Below are 21,965 nucleotides of genomic sequence, written 5' to 3' on the forward strand. Positions count from 1 at the left end.
ACATATTATGATAAATACATCATTTTAAATAAAGAGGCTTTTTGTATTATAGACGAAGAATAAACCCCAATAAAGAAGCTCATTATCACATTGAAGTGATTCAAAAGTGCGAGATACCTCATTCTGTGCAGAACGCTTTCAAGATGTCTGCGCCCTTGGAGACGCACGCTTCGGAGTTAAAACGATACAAAAACATCCCAGTTGTTGTCGTTGAGAACCACAATGAAGTGCGTTACTTTGTTGGTTACAAGGGAACGTTTTCATGTTAACACTAGATATTAAATTGGCGTGTTAATTAACTCACTGATGTGTTATTACGGTACTTAGTGGACGTAATTATTGTGCCTTACAAGTTAATACAAGTACTTTGTAGGTGCTCCATTAGCAATGGACTAACTCAAAATCTTCAATTTCTACATGTATCCTTCGTAATATATTAATCGTCTAAACATTGACACTCATTTTTGCATTCTAATACCCGACACGGGGGCGCGTCTCGATAGTCCGAAGGTTCATTGGTCCGAAGGTTCATTTGTCCGAAAAGTGGTAACGTTTTCATCGATTTTTTAATCAAGAGTTCATTGGTCCGAAGGTTCTATAGTGAACATTCGGACTATTGAACCTTCGGACTATCGCTACGGCCCCCCCCCCCTCCCCCCCCCTCCCCCCCCCCCCCCCCCCCCCCCCGACACAATGAGGAAATTTAATCACTCAGGCACGTCCTGAAATGATAGCAATGTTGTGTTTTTCTTTTCAGGCATTGCCTCACATCTACAGGAGCATTGGTTCCAAACATCTGCCACTGAAAGGAATCACTTTGATCCATTTGGATGCCCATCCTGATCTCCTCATTCCCAAAGATATCACGGCAGATCAAGTCTTTGACAAGGAGAAATTGTTTGAGTCAGTGGTGATTTTGATAATGTTTTTAAGTTAATTTGAATAAAGTTAGATTAATGAAATAAAATAAAAATTAAAAACAATTAAAATAAAACAAATAATAAGAATAAGAAGAAGATAAGTAAACATAACTTAGGAACAAATTTAGGATGTATACATGCATCCTCTACATGTATTAAACTTTACAATGTACATAGATACAAAAAACCATATGATATTATACTCTGTATATAATATATCTTCAAAACCCCAAATCCAGAAATTTACTCTTAGTAAGATGTATTTGATTTTTAAACTACTTATTTTTAACAACAAATAAAAATATACTCATTGATTCATAAAAAAAGTATAATAAGAAATAAGAAACAATGTAATACTAGTATTAAATATATCTGGATAATCAAACTGAGTGCATTTGATACATTGTAGGTCACTGAGCATTGAAAACTGGATTATCCCTGCAGTATATGCAGGTCACATCACTGATATTGTGTGGGTGAAACCTCCCTGGGCACACCAGATGGACGACCAGGAGATGGTCTGCTGCTTGGGAAAACACAAGACTACTAACAAAATGATGTGGGTAGAAAAATTTTGATCATTTCAAGTGCATAGAAGCCATACTTTAAATGATCTACTAACTTAATTAGGACTTATGTAAAAAATATTTCATCAATTTCAAAAAATGAGAATAGTCAACAACTTAACTGTATTTTCATTGATCTTTTAAACGTATTTCTGTTGGTTTGCATTGTGATTTTACTTACCGGTATTTACACACACACATATATACATATACATTATGTGTAAAGTTTGATTTGTAAATTTCAACTTAAAACCATTTTTAATTGAATAAAAATTTATTTTTATATCAAAAATCTGATTCAAACTGTACCGGGGTACAACATGCATTTTAGGATATCCTGCCCAGAAAACTACTTTATCAGTGAACTGTTGTTTGCCCCAGAAGAAGATTTGCTAGAAAAGAAAACACTACAACTGAAAGTGCTAACAATGGACTCTTCTACAGAATTGGAAGCAGCAGTGGGAGGAGATAGAAATTTTGATAATATATCAGAGTCAGCGTCAAAATGCTGCTGCGAGACTGTGCAATCTGAAATTGTTTGTGATGATTCTAAAAAAACAACTGGAATTGTCTGTAGTGTATGCTGTAATGCTAAACTGGAGCAAGCTGCAAATACCTCTGATAAAAACTGCTCCAAACAAAATCTTCTACATGCACCAGGAGTTAAAAGAGTTTTGTTGGATGAAGAGAGGGATAATAAAGATGACCAAATAAAAAGAGTAAAACTTGATAATGGTTCAGGACAAATATCTGATAACAGTAGTTCAAAAGACATACAGAATGTAAACAATGACAGCACCATCACTAGGATTGTAAACAGTGTAGAAAAGGCATCTAGCAAGGCTTATATTCTTGACATAGATTTAGATTTTTATTCCACGCAGAATCCATTTAAAATAGCTTACACTGAAAAACAGTTTGAAATACTAAACAGACTGTATTATTTCAAAAGACCTTCACTGGGAAGAGAAGCTGAAGGCACCAGGGAAAGAGAAGCCCAGTTAAACTTTTTGCAAAATGTATTCAAAGATTTGTCGACTGGAAAGACATTCCATGAGATAAAAACTTCTACACAGGAAAAAGACCTCCAAAAGTGAGTCATTAGGTGACATATTTGTTGACATTTATATATTTTCCTAGAAAAGTTTTTGTGATGTTCTTCTGCTGCTTGATGGTATTGGTTGATAACTTAATCTTTATCAGTGACTTATTATATATCTGAGATAAGATATGTTCATCCAGTTTTTCATGAAGTAACTTTTCAAGCAGCTTACGCTATTTACATAGAAACAAAAATGTAACCTGTTTATGCGTGAATAATAATATTCATTGCATTGTTTGCATCTCAATCATTTTTTAAGCATGAGCACACAACTCACCCAAAATGCCAAAAGTTTTGAAAAGTTATTAAACTGGCCACATAATTTTTTTGAACACATTTAATAAAAAATTAATAAACTTTTAGTATTATCTTTTAACTGTGTTTTATTATCCTACTTCAGGATAAAATTGGTTGAAGAACTGGTCACAGACCTCCAGAAAAATACAGCTTCCATTGATTTTGAATGGCTTCATGAGGTTGGTTGTACATGTGATGATACAGAGTTACCTCATCATATAAGCAGCCCAGAAGAGATAATTGCCCTTGTCAGGGCCACTAAGTCATCTCTGGAACTTCTCCCTGTGAATCCTATAATGATTACTATATCCAGGTATGGATTGGAATGAAACAAAATTTAGTGTGAATTAAAAAGTTAGTATTCATTGTATATTAAGTTATAACTGCTCTTTAATGATGACAAAAGAATGGTCAAGTATTTCTGAAAGTGTAAGTATTTGATTTCTAGTCATAGGAAAAGTTGGATGAATGGAACATGGCCCTTAATGTGTGTGTGTTTTTTTTTTTTTTTGCTTCTTTTAATTGTATGAAGAATGTTTTAATTACTTATTACATAGAAAACATACAAAACTTCATTGACCCATTATCAGGAAAAAATATTGATGAGTTCTTGAAGTTTTCCAACTTTACAAATATTAACCCTTTTAAATGGCTTATGAAAAAAGTAATAAATTAGATTATCAAATGCCCTTTTCAGGTCCAGTGAGGATGACTACTGTCCCCCCAGTCAAGTGGACTTTATCCAGACCCAGGTACTGGACATGCTGAAGGAGGTGTATGGACAACTGGACATCAGATATGATTATGAAACAGAGTGACGGAGTTCTGCAGTTTTCTGGGTTTTTTTTTTGTACGGATGGACTCCTTGCTCGATGGTCTAGTTCTTTTCTTTTTTTTTTTTGTCATGCATGCAGCCTTTATATTTAATACACAAGAGATGCACATATTTTGGCAAAGTGGATATTTTTTCAGGACACAATAGGTTGACAGTTGTAGTTATATCATTGAACCTACAATACTCATTATCATGAACACCAACAACGTTAGTTTTCTTTAAAATATTTTGAATATATTATGAATAACTAGGGATTGATGTAATAAATTTAATGCACTCTCAGCAATTTTCTCTAGGTGCACTGTGATATATGTTGGATTAAATACTAAAACAGATTGCCATTAATGCAGATTAAAGTGTGGTTCTAAAATAGTTTATTATAGTTTAACAAGTGTTTTTTTCTAATTTGATACTTCAAAATAGAGTTCTGTTTTATCCCCCAGAAGAATATAATTTTACAAGTGTGTTTTTTTCCACATTATACGTCAAAATGGAAGTTTATTCTCTCCCCCAGAAGACTACCAGTTCGATGTCATGGCGGTCCATCAATACTCGTCCTCGTTCTTGCACGCAGCTATTACGTCTGGGTGAGGATAGTCTGCCAAAGATCGTTCCTAAAAAAACAACAATGTTTTGATTCAGTAAACAATTTTGGGACATTTCATAATAAATTGAAGAAAAAAAGCATTTCAGTCACGTTTTGTGTAGTATTTGCATATATATTTTTTTAATTCTTTTGCTTAATACTAAAGTGACCTCTCACATCACAAGAAATTCTGTGTGTAGTGACCCAATTAAAACAGTTGAATCGTCAACGCTAATTTTGATGCTGCATTCAGGGGTTGATTCAGAAATATTTTCTGACAGTCTTCCAAATTATCTTTGTTGATCCATCCTCCATTTTTGACATCTCTTCCGACACAAAAAATTAGACACCCGTCAATGTAAACTTGAAAATCTGACCGTCTTCCGGAAGACCCAGAAGACGGCCTAAATCCGCCCCTGGCATTGTTCGAAAGCGTAAAAAAGACACAAACAGGAGAAAAATAACGAAATTGTGAAATATTCATAACTCCTGACATAAATATATCTACGAATATCATGTTTTTGAATCCATAATTAACAGTAGAGACCTGGATTTTGTGTATGAAATAGGTGACAGTGCAGATGTGAAATATTTCAGTATCATTTATTACCGGTACTGACCAATTTCTTTCTTGTTTCTTCTACCTGTGCTTTCATGGATGCCAAACATTGCTAAAAAGCAATAATAAATAAATAAAAAAATAAAAAATAAATAAATAAATAAATAAATAAATAAATAAATATTATTTCTATCTGAAATATTTTGGTTTCAATTTTTTGTGGCTCTACTGAGTAACTGCAAAGTAGAAACAGCATTAGGGGGCGCTGAAGTTATTGTGCTTAGTTTCCAGTTTTAATTTTTTTTTCAAAAACGATTTTGGCAACCAAAGAAAGTGTCGTTATGTCTGGAAGGAACATATATTCTAGCTGCATATAATTACAGCTGGGAATCTAGGTCCGGGTAGGGCAGTACATCCTAGGAAACACGGCCATATTACATGTAGCTACTGGTTACCATAATCAAGGAGTTAACTCCTTGCCACCTTGCCATAATCGTTTTTGATAAACGAAACTAGAAATTAACTCCACCGCTCTCATCTTCATAGCTTCGTATGTGACATTTAAATACACCATTGAATCTGAAGCTTATAAATGATATTTCTAATATGTTATTTGTTTCATCTCAAATACTCGCTAAACCTCACCATCGGCGACTGGCGTCTCTCCATATAGCATTCCACCACAAGGGTCCACTGTTGCGATAGAGGCTCACATTTCTGCCATGGGTGACTCTCGCTGCGAGGCTTCCACGGTGCTGCCGATCTTTGGACACATTTGGCAGCGTGATATTTGTTGGTTGGTTCCGAAGAATCCTCCATTTACGTCGATTGCTCAGTTTTAATGTATTAAAGATTTGATATCGATAATTTAGATTTAATGCTATCAACTCTTTCAACGCAAGTGGTTTTCCCGTTGGTTGGTTTGGTTTCCACTGCAACCAATCTAGCTGTGTGACGTAATAATACTCATGCGTTACTGACGTCACAGACGATGGTGATTTTATGGCGTCACATTTATCTTTACGTCACAATGGTTAATGCTATCGGTACTGACTATAGGAACTTCTCATAAGTTCAATAAAATCAATAAATAAAGGGAAAATTGCAAGGAATTTTAATCTAATCTTATTTATTTATTTATTTATTCATTCATTTATTTATTTATTTATTTATTTATTTATTTATTTATTTATTTATTTATTTATTTAATATCTTGGGTGTATTTAAAGGTCCAACGCCTATAACCAGGCTTTTGTAATCAGGTTTTGAGAGAGAGAGGAGAGAGAGAGAGAGAGAGAGAGAGAGAGGGGGAGAGAGAGAGAGAGAGAGAGAGAGGAGAGAGAGAGAGAGAGAGAGAGAGAGAGAGAATTACAAACAGGACAGGTTTTTTATTAATAAAAATACTGTTTTCGCCTTGGCGTCATGTTTAATAAACCTAACACCACTTTGCCTATAAGCTAAGTATTAAAATAATATATATAGGTCTGTATTAAGCAGTATTCTGGCTACAGTAAATGTATTGCAATAAGGGAGAGATACGGGTTAATGGAGGAACGCTTGTCTAAAGATGAACAGGTACAACGTAGAAAGATTGAACAAAATAACCGAACAATGTCAAAAGAATTCAGTATGGTACTGTCAGCAAATATCATGATAATAAGGTATCGGGCTTAAAATGGAATGCAGAACATTTCTTTATTACAAATTCGACATGTTCATTCCTTGCATCATTTGACTTATTTTGCAGAGTGTATAGTCGTTACATGTAAAACTAGCATAGTATTATAGACAGAATATCAATAATCACAAAGCGTCGTCGTCTTCATCCGAGATGGATTCTACTGCTTCAGCTTTTTTCATGTCCATTTTTAAATTTACCATTTCTTCCTCATCGACAGGTAATTTTTCTTTGTCCTTGCTGCGGCGAACTCCTTTCTCATTGCCGTCTTTCTTTTCCACAGCGTCTTTGAATTTCTTACCCTTATCAAAACACTTATGTTTTATGGTAAGTGCAATTAAAGCCGAGATCGGTGGGAACATCTGACATATGGACTGAATTATGGGAAAGATGGCCGCCAAATCCCCTTCAGGTTGGGCGAGAGAAAACTGAAGAATAAGGATAGGAATACCTATATTCTGTATGCCAGTTTCTAAAGAAATCGTAATGGCTCTCTTGCGGGGCTGCCGAAATATTTTAGCGATTACAAACCCAAACAAGAATCCGCACCATGGCGTTAACGCCCCGACGCCAATCAAACGCGGACGTTTACCCATCAGTATCCACATATAAAGATTTACGTATACCCCAAATGAGTACACATATACAATAAATATTAACGCTAGGGGGCGTATTAAGCGCTTCGTTTTGTCGGCCATGTGAGGTTTCCAGAGGCGAAAGAGAATGCCTATTAAGATAGGGCCGACCAGAGACGCTATGGTGACGGCAATGGAAGCGTATGGGATCTTGATCTTGCTTTCGTCGATGTAGAATCGCCCCAACAGAAATAACCACAGCGGCATGACGCCTAGGAGAAAAAACGTTTGTTATCTGAAAATCATACAGCTACTCTTTTTATGTGGGAAAACATTATGGCAACAATTATAAAATTAAAAATGAAAAAAAAAATGAAAATTTAGAATATCTTTAAAAAATTAAAATTAAAAAAAAAAAAACAAATTAAAAAATTTGTCTCCGTCAAATTATCAACGTCATCTGCAGAAAAGTTGCAGAAAAGTCTTCCGAAATTGTTTTCACGAAAAATCCAAAATGTTAAATATCAAAGAGTAAGTCTCGCAAATGTGCATGCCTTACAGAAATCAGTGGCATGAAGCGCAAAATGCGTCATTGTACATGCATATGCATGGGTATATGTGTGCGGTGTGGTATGTGTGTAGTAGCATTGCATAGCATAGCATATAGCATTGTATTCCAAAGTGTCATACCCAGTGACACGCAGGTGCTCAGAAACGTCATAGTAATGCTGAGCTCCAGCTCCCCTCCTAGCAGTATAGTCCAGACGTTACTGGACCCACCCCCGGGACTACAGCCTATGGTCAGAAGGCCCAGGCCGAAAGCGTCCTCGATCTGTGTGATCTGGCCCACGGCGAACGCCAACTGGAAGAGGTAATTCAAACTGGAACTTAATTGTGGTTTCTATCGGGATTCGTTTCGTATTTGCAGATTTATTTCTTAAAACAAAATAATAATAATAATAATAATAATAATAATAATAATAATAATAATAATAATAAATAAATAAATAAATAAATGAAATTAAAAGACAAATAAATAAAAAGGTCCAAAGTATTAGCCTGTTAAAAAAGAGTAGTTTTTCATCATCTTGAACAAAATAATAAATATTCAAAATCTTACTGCATCTTTTTCTTGTCACCGTATTTGCAAAATTCTCATATTGAGAAGGGGGTACGGGATAGAGGGCTTTCGGCCTGAAGCCGAATTCAAAAATAAACACTTACTAGAGGCATGAGAACATACTGGGACGCAAAACCAATAGCTGGCGCCAGAGGCTTCTTCAAAATGTCCCTGACGATGCCCATGTCTAAGGTGCACCCCATCAGCATGGTGAGAAACGCCACGAATGCTGACGTCACGACCCGAAACGCGGTATCTATGGGCCTACGTTTTCTGATAACTACGACGTCCTCGTATACCTTGAGTATAGAAGTAGTATTGTCACCCATATGTGCGTCGTCGGAGTTGGTCTTAAAGTTGTTGTTGTCAATTTTATCGGCGATTTCGTAGAAATTCAAAGTGATATCAGCTCTGCCCAAACGTAGTCCTGTTATTAGTAGCTGTCCCGAGCAGGACATACCGCTTTCAAATTCGCTACTGTTTTTGAATCCCTCTGTTGAGAAAATGAAGTTATTGTTTTGTAAGACCCTATAGTTCAAAGTGTCATTGTTGCCTTCGTGACGGTAAATAGTGACGTTTTCCAGAGACGAACCAGTTCCAGAAGTCTCGTTGCTGCCAATAGTGTTCTCATAGCGGTCGTTGATATACTGCACGCTTGCTACCTCAACATCTGTTACAGCCACGTGAACTGAAAAATTCCTCCACTGCGGACAGCTAAAATTTAAAAAGACGAGCTTTTCCTGTCCTTCCACGATCAAGATATGAGAGGGATCAAATGAAATGTTGAAGTCATGCGACATGGCGGGTACCGCACATGTCATAACAATCCAAAACGCGATGTATGGACTTAAAAGCATTTTGTGCTGTTCATAGACCGACAGTGTGTTAAGATATCACCTCGACTTTTCCTGTTTGTGTTCACACGGATAAGATAATACGGCTCCGATTACTATTCTTAGAGCGCATTCAGAACACCGGACTATCCACAGATCAAATACGGCTGACCCACTTGAATGCTTGTTGCGTAATCCCCGCGGGGAATCTCTTCAGTGTCTAATAGGGAATGAAGCGGCAAGCTTTTTAGAGGATCGCCATATTTGATCCGCGGATCTGTTAGCACGCTGTTCTGAATGCGCTCTCATATTATTATCAGTTTTATTTGCGGTCAACGATAATATAGAGGGTGAGGTAATAGGTTATATAAATGGAGAAAAAACACTTGTGGACCCGGAGTTTTTGCTATGGCAACACGAGGATGAAAAGTTTGGGATTGGGAATAAGTTTTCTATCATTTCATGGAATACGGGTGGTAACATCTCTCAGGTCTGTCTCGCTTCGCTCTAATATTGTTTCTATCTTTCTTTTTTGTTTGGGGTGGGGTGTGTGTGTGTGTGGGGGGGGGGGGGAGGGGGGAGGCACAACTCCCGAAAACTCCATAAAATCTGTTTGTAAATAGCAAACACAGATAACATACGTATTAACACTAGTTAATTTATAAAGAAGTAGAACGAAACAGCAATAACACAAATACGTTAATGAATACTTCCAAACTTTGAAGAGCTTTTATCAGTTTAGGGAATATGACTAGGTGGTCATAAGTAGAGCAAAAGGTCTTCAAAGGCCAATCTCACACCAGTTTTGTCCCATATAAAGACCTTATATACCTAAACGATTAGTGCCGTTTTACACTTTTCTCAATTCTATTTAATTAATTCTAAATTAATGCTTTTTCAAGCCTTTGAATCAAGCATATTTAGAATATTTTTTCAAGATAGGTTTGCCACAATATATGTAAAACAAACAAACAAACAATATCCTTTAGCTGATAACAATGCTCTTTTTCTCTCTGTGTCAAGCTAAGCAGATACTTTGGCAGAGATGGCAGGATATTTACTAATGAATATGAGCCGCATCTTGCACTTTCCTAATTAATAAAGAAAATCAAATATTCTTATACCCGTGTTCAAATCACGTGAAAACAAGTCGCTGCATCATGTAAACATTTATTTATTTATTTATTTATTTATTTATTTATTTATTTATTTACTTATTTATTTATTTCGGTTCACTTCTTTGTGACCATGGCGTACCGAATCCAACATAAAATAATAATAACAATAATAATAATAATAATAATAATAATAATAATAATTAGCAGAAGAAGAAGAAAAAGGCCAAAAAAAAAAAAAAAAATAGAAAATTGTTAATATTTTCTGAGCACTTGGCTCGTTCACAAAAACAATTAAAACTCCTTCAGTAGTTCGACGGGCACCAGTTGTATGGTTTGAGTGTTGACGGTTAGGCCTATTCATTATACAACGTTTTATATATATATATATATATATATATATATATATATATAGACCTACAATAAGTGCACTGACATGGTATAGCTGGCGCAAAATCAGAAGTGCACACGTGACAATTTAATCATTGACAATTGTTCCAATTACTAGTCCCAGGCATGCGTTCACCAAGGACCTGGGGATCTCAAAGGCTACCCAAAGCGGTGTCAGTTATGCTTACATATCATTTCACTGCGGAAAAGGCAGCGTTAATTATTTGCTTTATCCCAATCGATTGTTTCATTAACTGCATGGCAGCATAAGTGAAATGTAATCACTCGAATTGTGAAATTGCAGAAAGGCACATTACGCGTGTAAAGCAGTTTGCAGCAATCCGCTGTCTTAGTACTTTCAGATAAAACTTCGACTAGATTATTTGCTCTGTCCACAAAGAAATGCAACGTCATACATATATACGTAATACATTACAAACGGTGTTTGTGCTCTATTATTTTTCTGACTTAGGCCTCTTTGATTTACTTAAAGTATAAATAACGTAAATTAGGGGTTTTAAAGATTAGCTTGTTGAGAGTTTGCATTGTATTCCGACAGATGAAGAAATGAATTAAATAAAAAACAAAAGCGTCAATCAAAGCGTTCAATATTTGAGATCGATTTATCTCCCAGGGGTGGATACGGGTGGATTCTTATTCCTGTATCTGGCACCAAAGGTTTGCCTTTTCTTTTGATGCAGTCACGTCTATCATCACCAATACCCTAGATACGGGAAAGTTGCTTCGACATTCTGGGCTGTTTTTATAAAAAAAAGCTATAGCACGAAAATGGGTTTAGACTTCAAGACCAAAAATTGAGCCTAGTTTAATCCAAGACAAATCTCTTGTGTTCTATTTGTGTTTAAGAATTAAGTAAGTAATCAAGTAGTAATCCAAAATTGGGGTATATATATGTATTTCTCGTTACAAAACAGACGCGATAACCCATTAATTGCTGATTTACTTTGTGTCAAAGATCATTTGAACTTAAAGAATAGACCCATTTTTAGTACATAGCTTTCTTGAGACTGGCTTAGAGACCATTCCCACAGATATTTAGATCGATTTATCCCCCCCACCGGGAAGTCTCACTAATTTGCTGTCAGCTTAACAGGCTTAAATGTCTGTCCCGCCTACTAAAAGCTGTAAGGGGGTAAATAATTCAGCTCCCGGAAACTGACGGCAATTTAGCGTGAACCCCCAGGGAATTAGGTCGATCCAGATGGATCGATTTAAATCTGTGGGAACCCAGTCTTAGTTCTACCGCGTGAGCAAGGGGTGCACCGCATGTAATCTATAATGGATTACTAAGTGGCTATTACGGATACCCTTACGATGACATCTGACAACTGCCTTTAAGACACCAGTTTGCTTGGTTTCAACTTTGCTGTCGAAAAGGGTGACCAGGAATATGACACCGTCAGTGCGATGTATCGTACTTTTCATTGCAGCAGCTAACAGTCTTTTCTCCTATTCCTTGGGCGTTAATGTAACGTTCAGTCCAACGAGCATTCTCCTTATTGAGGAAAGAGGTACAGCGCTTCACTTCAACTATAGTTGTTATGGCTGGATGAACATTTCCATACGCGCTTGGACCAAGGACAGTCGGGTTGCCAGTGCGCGGTACTTTGACGACAGTTTCCATGGTGACAACAGTTCTGTTTCTATGACGACAACCAACCCAAGTGCTGTTGTTACTCCGCAGCTAAATGTAGAATGCAGTGGCAAAATTCAAATCAATGCTCGGCGGCTTGGACGGACCGAGATTAGCTTAGAGTTCACGTATATAAAAGAATATAACAACCAAAAAGCAGGCTCTGTACATGTGGAGCTTCAAACTGAGACCGTCGTCTACCCTGACCTGGTGGTCATACGTGCACCACGTCTGATAGATCAGATATTTAGGTATGTCACAACAACATTGGTTGCTATTATCACGTTCTTTATGGGCTGCACGTTGAACATAGAGACCGTGAAGGGGATTCTGAAGAAACCAGTCGCCCCTTTGCTGGGGTTTTGCTCTCAGTACGTGATGATGCCTCTGGTAAGTGGTTCTTAGAAACAAAGGGACCATTCCCAGACCCTATCGTACTAACTGTGGATCGATCTATCTCCGAGGGGATTGTCGCTGTATTGCAATCAACTTAAGCGGCTTAGATGTATACACGCCTATTGAAGCTGCAAGGGGGTAATTGATTATCGTTTAACAGATTCAGTACGCGTACCAGACATCTAAGTCTTTTATGGTGAAACCAATTTACCGAGAAACTTCTCTGAGATGGATAGATCCTGTTAGATTGATCTAGGTATGGAAACCCAGTCATAAATACCTAGAAATGATATGAAGTCGTTGTGATATACACTTTGTTCGATTTTAGAGTTGTTTTTCGGTGAAATGCCGGGACTTTCTCTAAGCATGTATGTCAAATGAAACCCTGTGACCCTTTCGTAATATATTCTTTGTTCTGGCAAGTGCCGCTCAAGTGACAATGAATTTTCTCGTTTTTTTTTTTTTTTGCTGATTTGCCTCAATAGGTGCGAATCTTTAATATTCACGAGAACCTATGTCTTGCAGAATACTTTGCTTGTTTTTGCTCAAAAATAATAATTATTATTATAATTATAACAACATTTGTTTATATTTCGCAGCTGGCTTTTGCAGTCTCTCAGATCACTCAAGTGGAACCAGCGTTTGGATTAGGTCTTCTGACCATAGGCTGTAGTCCCGGGGGTGGGGCCAGTAATATCTGGACCGTCTTGTTAGGAGGGGAACTGGAGCTCAGCATCACTATGACGTTTCTGAGCACTTGCCTGGCTCTAGGTGAGGAGAGAGAGAGAGAGATAGAAAACTATCTACTCTATTAAAACTAATTACCTTGTAACTCGTTGGAAATACGGTTCCCCGCAAATACTTACGAAATTGCCTATCACTTCTACATATGTATAAAGACCTAATACAGATAACGTTATTTTGTTCTAGGCATGATGCCCCTGTGGCTATTCCTCCTGGGCCGTTTCTTCGTCGATGAAAGTAAGATTAAGATTCCTTACGACAACGTCGCTACAACTATTGCCACCCTCGTGGGACCTGTCGCCTTGGGGTTGCTTTTACATCTATGGAAACCCAAGCTTGCAATGAAGTGCAAACGTCTTATACGCCCACTAGCGTTAATTTTTCTGATATATATTTACACGTTTGGGATGTACGTCAACTGGTTTATATGGGGTTTGCTGGCAGACCACTCTTATCTTCTCGCAGTCGGTATCATCACACCTTGGTGCGGATACATATTTGGGTTCTTCCTTGCAAAAATATTCAGACAGCCTAAAAGACGCGCCATAACAATCGCCTTGGAAACCGGGATCCAAAACATCGGTATACCAATAATCATTCTGCGGTTCTCGCTTCCTCAGCCTGATGGAGACTTGGGGTCCCTGATGCCTTCTCTTCAGGGGCTGTCACAGATGCTGCCACTGTATCTCATACTGATTGCGTTAACCATTAAACGTAGGTGCTGTGATAAAGGGGACGACGAGGAGAGTGAGTGTGAGTTGAAAGATATTAGCAAAGTTGAGAACAGTGTATGCAACTCAGCGTTTGAAAAGCACGAGAATGGAGTAGCACTAGACGCAGAAAAGTTGGAGAAAGACAACGAAAATGGGAAAAAAGACGAAAAATAGGTGTTTTAAATGACCGGTAGAGACGTAGATCAGGCCTCAGATTCCCGAGCGCAAACGCCAATATTAACGAGCCGCACCTCAGATTAACAAGCACAACGAAAAGTTACCGAGCACAAACTTAGCGTTTCCAAGCACTAGCCGTAGATGCATGTCTCTATAAGCGCAATCAGAACAGCAGACTAACAGATCCGCGGATCAAATATGGCCGACCCACTTGAATGCTTGTTGCGTAATCACCGCAGGGAATCTCTTCAGTGTCTAATCGGGAATTTTAGCTTTTTAGCGGATCGCCATATTTGATCCGCGGATCTGTTAGCACGCTGTTCTGAATGCGTTCTCATATTATCATCAGTTTTATTTGCTGTGAACGATAATATAGAGGGTGAGGTAATAGGTTATATAAATGGAGTAAACCACCAGCGGACCTAGAATTTTTGCTATGGCAGCACGAGGATGAAAACTTTGGGATTGGGAATAACTTCTCTATCATTTCATGTGTAACGGTTCATAACAAAGTACGCTTTTCTTTGTTCTTATTCTTGTTTATACAATACTATTGTGCTGTAAACATATACAGAGCGATGAGCAAATAAGAATGCGATCATCATAATAATCTTATTCGTAGCTATAATCTGATGCTATTCTTCCAAATGTTCTGAGGCTGGAGAAACCATCCTTAAATCCTGATAATAAACCTACTGAGCACCCGTGGCATGAATAAATACATGTAATAAATGTGAATAAATGGTACTAAATATGGATATCTCAACCGCTAGTTTGTATTTTTTGTGGCACTCATCATGTTAGTTATGGTATCTGGAATGGAAATCACCATTCATAGCAATTAACATCTGTGATGTATTCATTTATAGATAAAAGCACATGAAACTGGGTGCGGGACAACCTTTTTGACCAGTGTTGTAGTTAATTTATAAAGAAGTAGAACGAAAACAAACACGTGCGAATACTTCCAAACTTTGAAGACCTTTTATCAGTTTAGGGAATATGACTAAATCGTCACAAGTAGAGCAAAAGGTCTTCAAAGGCCAATCTCACCCCAGGTTTGGCCCAGATAATGACCTTATATACCGTAATGATATGTGCCGTTTTACAATTTTCTTAATTCTTGGAAAAAATAAACTAATCCTTTTTCAAGTCTATAAATCAAGCACATTTAGACTATTATTTCAAGACAGGTTTGCCGTGATATTTGAAAAAACAAACAAACAAAACAACCTTTAGCTAATAATAATAACAATTTCCTCTTTGTCTCTGTATTAGAATTTAAAGATACATACATCTTTGAGTTGGGCTTGCTGTTATTTTTATTCGTGACGAAATTCAACGTCCCGTGAACAGTTAAAACTTCTGTTGCGCGCTGAACTTGTAATGGAAAAGAATCAAGCAAAGCAGATACATGTACATTGACAGATGAGCCTTATCTTGTACTTTCCTAATTAGTAAATAAAAATCCATATTCATTATACTCGTGTTTAAATCAAGTGAATACAGGTCGCTGCATCCTGTATACAGTTTATTTATTTATTTATTTATTACGGTTCAGTTCTTTATGACCATGACGTACCGAATCCAATACGTAGAATGAAACATAATAATAATAAGAAGAAGAAGAAGAGAAAGACGGAAAAAATAAGAAAATTATATATATATATATATATATATATATATATATATATATATATATGTATATATATATATATATATATATATATATATTAGCTCATAAACAAAACAATCTAACACTCATTCAGCATTCTGAAGACTTAAAATTCTCACAAGTTTCTCTTCGACGGGCACCCGTTCCATGGCTCAAGTTGAGAGTTATTCAACGTTTGATTTTATACATATATATTATCAGGGGCGGATCCAGGATTAAATATAGGGCGGGGGTGGGGGGGGGTGGGGGGGGGCGCGGATGCAGAGCCGACCCCACCCACCCCCACCCCCACCCCCCTTGGCGTGGGGTTCGGGCCCCGAAAAGTTTTGGTATTTTAGAGGACGAATGGTGTCATTTGGTACTGTTAAGAAGAAATATTCAGCTAGTCAAAATTGTAATTTCAAGAGGGCACCATTGGTGTGATTTTTTTTCAGGAATCAAAGGGGGGGGGTCAGGACCCCCCTGACACCCCCCTCTAAATCCACCACTGTATTATCATATATATATATATATATATATATATATATATATATATATATATATATATATATATATATATATATATATATATTGACCTACTATTAGTGCAATGTCCCGGTATGGCTGGCGCGAAATCAGAAGTGCGCACGTGACAATTTAATCATTAACAGTTGTCCCAATTATTAACCCCAGACAAACGTTCACCAATGCCTGGGGACTTCAAAGGCGACCCAAAGCGATGTTGGTTATGCATATATATTAGTACACTGGTAAAAGGGCTGCGTTATTTATTTGTTTATATCCCGCGATTGATTGTTTTGGTTTAATACGTGGCAGTGTAAGTGAAACGTAATCACTGAAATTGTCAAATTGCGGACAGGCTGATGACAATATTTACAGCAGTACGCGGCAATCCGTACTTTTAGACAAATCTTGATTATTTATTTATTTGCTATGTCCACAAAGACACAACGTGATACATTTACGCAATACACGAACAAACGCTGTTTTTTTCTCTTTTATTGTCGCTAGATTAAGACTTAGACCTATTTAATTTACATTCAAGGTACTTTACGCACGTGAGGATTTTTACGATTAGTTTGCATTGCAACAGATAAAGAAGAAAATTAAATTAAATTAATAAAAAACAAACAAAAAACAAAAGCGTCGATTAGAACATTTAAAAACCAAACATCTGAGATCGATTGATCTCCCAGGGCGTTCTAGTTTTGGATTCTTATTCCTGTACCTGGTACCAGAGCTTAGAATTTTCTTTTTATGCAGTCACCGTTATCATCATTAATACGCTAGATATCAGGAAGGTTGCTTAAACGTCCTGAGCGGTTTTAAAAAAGAGATATAGCAGGAAAATAGGTCTAAACTTTAACACTCAATTTTGGCCTATTTTAATTCAGGACAAATCTCTAGTGGTTTACTTATGTAAAGTAATCAAACATTGATCTAAAATTTGGCATATGTTTCTCGTTTCAAAACAGGCAGGATGACCCATTAATTGGGCGCTACTGATTTACTTTGCGTCAAAGATAATTTGGTCTTAAGACTAAATCCGTGCCAGTCAATAGCTTCTCTTGTGAAACCGCCCCACAACATACATAGGCGTAGTTCTAGCGCGTGAGCAGCACGTGCGCCTCATGATAATGTAATATATAATGGATCGCTTAGTGGCTATTACGGGTATCCTTACGATGGCATCTGAAAACTGCAGCTGCCTTTAAGACACCAATTTGCGTGGCTACAACTTTTCTGTCGAAAAGGGTGACCAGGAATATGACACCGTCAGTGCGATGTATCGTACTTTTCATTGCAGCAACTAACAGTCTCTTCTCTTGTTCATCGGGCGTTAATGTTACGTTCAGTCCAAAGAATATTCTTCTTCTTGAGGAAAGAGGTACAACGCTTCACTTCAACTACAGTTGTTCTGGATGGATGAACATTTCCATACGCGCTTGGACCAAGGACAGTCGGGTTGCCAGTGCCCGGTACCTTGACGACAGTTTCCATGGTGACAACAGTTCTGTTTCTATGACGACAACCAACCCAAATGCTGTCGCTATTCCCCAGATTATTTCAGAATGCTATGGCAAAATTCAAATCAGTGCTCGGCGGCTTGGACGGACCGAGATAAATTTAGAGTTCACGTATATTAAGGCAAATAACACCCAAAAAGCAGACTCACCGGTGCTTCAAACTGAGACCGTCGTCTACCCTGACCTGGTGGTAATACGTGCACCACGGCTTGTAGATCAGATATTTAGGTATGTCACGACAACATTGGTTGCAATTATTACGTTCTTAATGGGCTCCACGCTGAACCTGGACACCGTGAAGGGCATTCTGAAGAAACCAGTGGCTCCTTTGCTGGGGTTTTGCTCTCAGTACGTGATGATGCCTCTGGTAAGTAGTTCTTAGAAACATACATACCTAAAATATGAGCGCATTCACAACAGCAGTCTTAGGCTGTATTCCCAGAGCTTTTAGATCGATCTATCCCCGTGGGGAGTCTCACTAGATTACTGTCAGATAATCCGGCTTAAATGTCCGTCCCGCCTACTACAAGCTGTAAGGGGTAATTAACTTTCGTGTCCGCCCGGCTGACAGCTATTTACGTAGCGTGAGCCCCCAGGGAGTTAGGTCGATCTAAAGTAGATCGATCTAATCTCTGGAAATGGGGTCTTACAGATCCGCTGACCAAATATGGCGACCTAATAAAAACTTAATTCCCGATTAGACACTGAATAGATTCCCCGCGGAAATTGCGCAACAAGCATACACAGGCCCGTAGCCGGGGGGGGGGGGGGGGGGGGGGGGGGGGGGGGGGGGGGGGGGAGGGGGGGGGGTTTCGAAAGAACCACCCTTTTTTGCTATGAAAAAGGTCAAATCTAGATAAAATTTTATCTAGGTACATGAAGGTTTTATGGTAAAAGGTCCACTTTTTCAGAAAACGAGCCCCCATTTTAAATTGCTGGCTACGGGCCTGATACAAGTGGGTGGACCATATTTGATCCTCGGATCTGTTAGTCTGCTGTTCTTGATTCACTGTTTGTAATCGTTGCTTTGTTGGGTTTAAGAGGTGTTTTTCCGGTGAAATGCCAGGACTTTCTCTGGGTTTTTGTGTCAGATAAAACGCGGGCACCCTTTCGTAATATATTCCTTGTTCTGGCAAGTATCGCTCGATGAACAATGAACTTTCTCACACATAACGGATACAGGTAGTGCATATCTTTTGCCTAAACATGTCCAAAAGATGCGAATCTTTAGAGAATCTTAAGAGTTTAAATGTTAAGAAGACACTATGTTTTGCAGATTAATTTGTCTTTTCTTAATAATAATAATAATAATAATAATAATAATAATAATAATAATAACATTTGTTTATATTTCGCAGCTGGCTTTTGCAGTCTCTCAGATCACTCAGGTGGAACCCGCGTTTGGACTAGGCCTTCTGACAATAGGCTGTAGTCCCGGGGGTGGGGGCAGTAACGTCTGGGCCGTCATGTTAGGCGGGGAACTGGAGCTCAGCATCACTATGACGTTTCTGAGCACTTGTCTGGCTCTAGGTGAGGAGAGAGAGAGAGAGAGAGAGAGAGAATTAGAGAGAGAGAGAATATGTGTGTGTGTGTGTGTGTGCCACTGTGTGTGTGTGTGTGTGTGTGTGTGTGTGTGTGAGAGAGAGAGAGAGAGAGAATATCTACTTTATGAAAACTAATTACCATAAATTGCCAATCACTTCTACATATGTATAACGTCCTAATACAGAGAACATCATTTTGTTCTAGGCATGATGCCACTGTGGCTATTCCTCCTGGGACGTTTCTTCATCGATGAAAGTAAGATTAAGATCCCTTACGACAGCGTGGCTACCACTATAGCCATCATAGTGGGACCCGTCACCTTGGGGTTGCTTCTACATCTAAAGAAACCCAAGCTGGCCATGAAATTAAAACGTCTTATACGGCCACTAGCGTTAATTTTCCTGATATACCTTAACTCTTTCGGGTTGTACGTCAACTGGTTTGTATGGGGTTTGCTGGCAGACCAACCCTATCTACTGGCAGTCGGCATCATTACACCTTGGTGCGGATACATATTTGGGTTCATCCTCGCAAAAATATTCAGACAGTCCAAAAGACGCGCCATAACAATCGCCTTGGAAACCGGGATCCAAAACATCGGCATACCAATGCTCATTCTGCGGTTCTCGCTGCCTCAGCCTGATGGAGACTTGGGGTCCCTGATGCCTTATCTTCAGAATTTGTCTCAGTCGCTGCCGCTGTATCTGATTCTGATCGCGTTAACCATTAAACGTAGGTGCTGTGATAAAGGGGACGACGAGGAGAGTGAGCGTGAGTTGAAAGATATTAGCGAAGTTGACAACAGTGTGTGCAACTCAGCGTTTGAAAAGCACGAGAATGGAGTTGTACAAGACGCCGAAAAGTTGGAGAAGGCCTACGAAAACGGGGAAAAAGACGAAAAATAGGTGTGTTTAGAACGACCGGTAGAGACGTAGATGCAGGTCTCTATAAGCACATTCAGAACAGTGGACTAACACCTCCTCGGATTAAATATGGCCGACCCACTCGAATGCTTCTTGCATAATTCCCGCGGGGAATCTATTCAGTGCCTGTCTAATCGGGAATTAACCGGCAAGCTTTTTAGAGGGTTGCCATATTTGACCCGCGCGATCCGTGAGTCCGCTGTTCTGGATGCGATTTATGTGGTACGTTTGTGCACCGCCTGTAATCCTAGTTTTTGACCGAGACTGCAGTTATTAAAAAAATCTAGACACTCCTTTTAATTATTTTTATCATTATTATCGTTTTTTATAACGGTGTCTGGAGTTGTACATTAACTAATTCACTGGACTCTTATTTAAGATCTATGCTTACATGTTACCCAAGAAGTAACTATAGTCGGATCATCTAGCTTGATTCCGTGCAGTTGGACGAAAACGCTTATCAGTATTCCGAATACCAAATGAAGATAACCCGCACGATTAATCGTGTCACCTACGAAGGACAATTTGGGTCGCTTAAGGATGCCGATTGGAATATTTTAACTGATCCGATCATTCAGATATTTTTTGTGTATGAAGGTTAAAAAATTGCTTCCCTTTGCGAGTAATCAAACTGTCTCCCGCCTTGTTTTCATCAGCTTAACACGGGCATGCGTATATAGACAGTTACGTTCATATTGTCGTTAACTAGAGAACAAAAGCGCGTCATCTGTTATCATGTTTCTATATTAAAGTGTTCCATTGCCTATTAAATGCATACAAATACGTACTTTAACCAATACAACCCGTCTCATTCTATTTAAAAAGACTCTGATAATTGAGGTAGCATGTAGTAGTTAAAAAAGAAAAAATAATAAGAATAAAAAAGTTAGTGATACGGAAAGCAACTTGATCGAATCCCCGTTTTTTTTTTCTTTTTTTTTTAAATATATATATATATAAAGGTAACAGTTAAAACTAAACAAAACATACTTTGCCTGCTACGACTTTTGATAATTTCCATCAGACATTTCGCAGTCGACGTAATCAAAAAATAAAAATAAAGATAGACAATAGAAATGAACAAAGCAGCACGTCTTTGAGTTTGCATAAAGTCTTTCAAGGTTATGACGGTAGAAAGGCACGTAAAGAGAGACCAATATCCTCTCCTCTCGTTCAATATCCCATGGCACAACCTGATACAAGTGGTATACATTTGTCCCTCTTTTCTGTCAGCTAAAAATCCTTAATTCTGACCTCCCAAACAGTGACCTTGACCGAATAAAATCTCGACCAGTTAAATTGGGCTTTGTTCCACTGTCAAGTTTCATAAGTGGAATCTGTCCAAAATATAAGTCCCTATAACTGCCAAATCGTATTTTCTGTTGACTTTAAATTTACTTCGTACCTTTGTTTGGGTAAAAAGATCTTTTTTTTTTTTTTTTTTTTTTTTTGCGAAAATATGCATGACCAAAATGGCACCTAGACTTTATATATATATGTCCTGGAGCCCCAATGAAACACATAAAAAACTACAA

At 38.0% G+C, this 21,965-nt stretch overlaps 4 protein-coding genes and 1 long non-coding RNA gene across 6 annotated transcripts; 3 read left to right on the top strand and 2 right to left on the bottom strand.

Moving 5' to 3' along the window:
• The first annotated feature begins 23 nt into the window (after nt 1–23).
• Nucleotides 24–4,550, top strand: LOC106166936 (UPF0489 protein C5orf22 homolog). Of its 2 annotated transcripts, XR_015333991.1 has the most exons (7): nt 24–227; nt 758–903; nt 1,330–1,479; nt 1,818–2,579; nt 2,989–3,198; nt 3,583–3,760; nt 4,235–4,550. XR_015333991.1 is itself a non-coding variant. In XM_087011469.1 (6 exons), exons 1-6 carry the CDS (start codon nt 144–146, stop codon nt 3,701–3,703), a joined length of 1,473 nt encoding a protein of 490 aa, XP_086867595.1. In that variant the 5' UTR covers nt 24–143; the 3' UTR covers nt 3,704–4,093. The 2 variants fall into 2 exon arrangements, 1 of the variants encoding a protein (XP_086867595.1); XM_087011469.1 differs by lacking the exon at nt 4,235–4,550 and having other exon boundaries at nt 3,583–4,093.
• Nucleotides 4,194–5,815, bottom strand: LOC147762060 (uncharacterized). Its single transcript, XR_015333992.1, has 3 exons — nt 5,511–5,815; nt 4,927–4,977; nt 4,194–4,334 (listed from the first exon to the last, which is right to left on the bottom strand). It is a non-coding gene; the product is annotated as an uncharacterized LOC147762060 (long non-coding RNA).
• Nucleotides 5,816–6,488: 673 nt separating this feature from the next.
• On the bottom strand, nt 6,489–8,578 carry LOC106166935 (hepatic sodium/bile acid cotransporter). The gene is made up of 3 exons (XM_013545597.2): nt 8,343–8,578; nt 7,809–7,980; nt 6,489–7,390 (listed from the first exon to the last, which is right to left on the bottom strand). The coding sequence occupies exons 1-3, from the start codon at nt 8,565–8,567 to the stop codon at nt 6,669–6,671; spliced, it is 1,119 nt and encodes a 372-aa protein (XP_013401051.2). The 5' UTR covers nt 8,568–8,578; the 3' UTR covers nt 6,489–6,668.
• A 2,644-nt stretch (nt 8,579–11,222) lies between these two features.
• Nucleotides 11,223–14,655, top strand: LOC106166944 (ileal sodium/bile acid cotransporter). The gene is made up of 3 exons (XM_013545607.2): nt 11,223–12,620; nt 13,226–13,397; nt 13,557–14,655. Exons 1-3 carry the CDS (start codon nt 11,988–11,990, stop codon nt 14,255–14,257), a joined length of 1,506 nt encoding a protein of 501 aa, XP_013401061.2. The 5' UTR covers nt 11,223–11,987; the 3' UTR covers nt 14,258–14,655.
• A 2,872-nt stretch (nt 14,656–17,527) lies between these two features.
• Nucleotides 17,528–20,712, top strand: LOC106166934 (ileal sodium/bile acid cotransporter-like). Its single transcript, XM_013545596.2, has 3 exons — nt 17,528–18,329; nt 19,321–19,492; nt 19,712–20,712. Exons 1-3 carry the CDS (start codon nt 17,703–17,705, stop codon nt 20,410–20,412), a joined length of 1,500 nt encoding a protein of 499 aa, XP_013401050.2. The 5' UTR covers nt 17,528–17,702; the 3' UTR covers nt 20,413–20,712.
• The last annotated feature ends 1,253 nt before the right edge of the window (nt 20,713–21,965 follow it).

Source organism: Lingula anatina, chromosome 4 (genome assembly GCF_051362555.1).
Source record: "Lingula anatina isolate TDL-2025a chromosome 4, LinAna3.0, whole genome shotgun sequence".
NCBI classification, from domain to species: domain Eukaryota; kingdom Metazoa; phylum Brachiopoda; class Lingulata; order Lingulida; family Lingulidae; genus Lingula; species Lingula anatina.

Coding starts and splice junctions, on each gene's coding strand:
- LOC106166936 (XM_087011469.1), top strand. CDS start 144: ATGTCTGCGCCCTTGGAGACGCACGCTTCGGAGTTAAAACGATACAAA. Junction 2,580..2,988: donor CAGGAAAAAGACCTCCAAAA/GTGAGTCATTAG, acceptor ATCCTACTTCAG/GATAAAATTGGTTGAAGAAC. Junction 3,199..3,582: donor ATAATGATTACTATATCCAG/GTATGGATTGGA, acceptor TGCCCTTTTCAG/GTCCAGTGAGGATGACTACT.
- LOC106166935 (XM_013545597.2), bottom strand. CDS start 8,567: ATGGGTGACAATACTACTTCTATACTCAAGGTATACGAGGACGTCGTA. Junction 7,981..8,342: donor AGTATGTTCTCATGCCTCTA/GTAAGTGTTTAT, acceptor TACCTCTTCCAG/TTGGCGTTCGCCGTGGGCCA. Junction 7,391..7,808: donor GAGCACCTGCGTGTCACTGG/GTATGACACTTT, acceptor TTTTTCTCCTAG/GCGTCATGCCGCTGTGGTTA.
- LOC106166944 (XM_013545607.2), top strand. CDS start 11,988: ATGACACCGTCAGTGCGATGTATCGTACTTTTCATTGCAGCAGCTAAC. Junction 12,621..13,225: donor AGTACGTGATGATGCCTCTG/GTAAGTGGTTCT, acceptor TATATTTCGCAG/CTGGCTTTTGCAGTCTCTCA. Junction 13,398..13,556: donor GAGCACTTGCCTGGCTCTAG/GTGAGGAGAGAG, acceptor ATTTTGTTCTAG/GCATGATGCCCCTGTGGCTA.
- LOC106166934 (XM_013545596.2), top strand. CDS start 17,703: ATGACACCGTCAGTGCGATGTATCGTACTTTTCATTGCAGCAACTAAC. Junction 18,330..19,320: donor AGTACGTGATGATGCCTCTG/GTAAGTAGTTCT, acceptor TATATTTCGCAG/CTGGCTTTTGCAGTCTCTCA. Junction 19,493..19,711: donor GAGCACTTGTCTGGCTCTAG/GTGAGGAGAGAG, acceptor ATTTTGTTCTAG/GCATGATGCCACTGTGGCTA.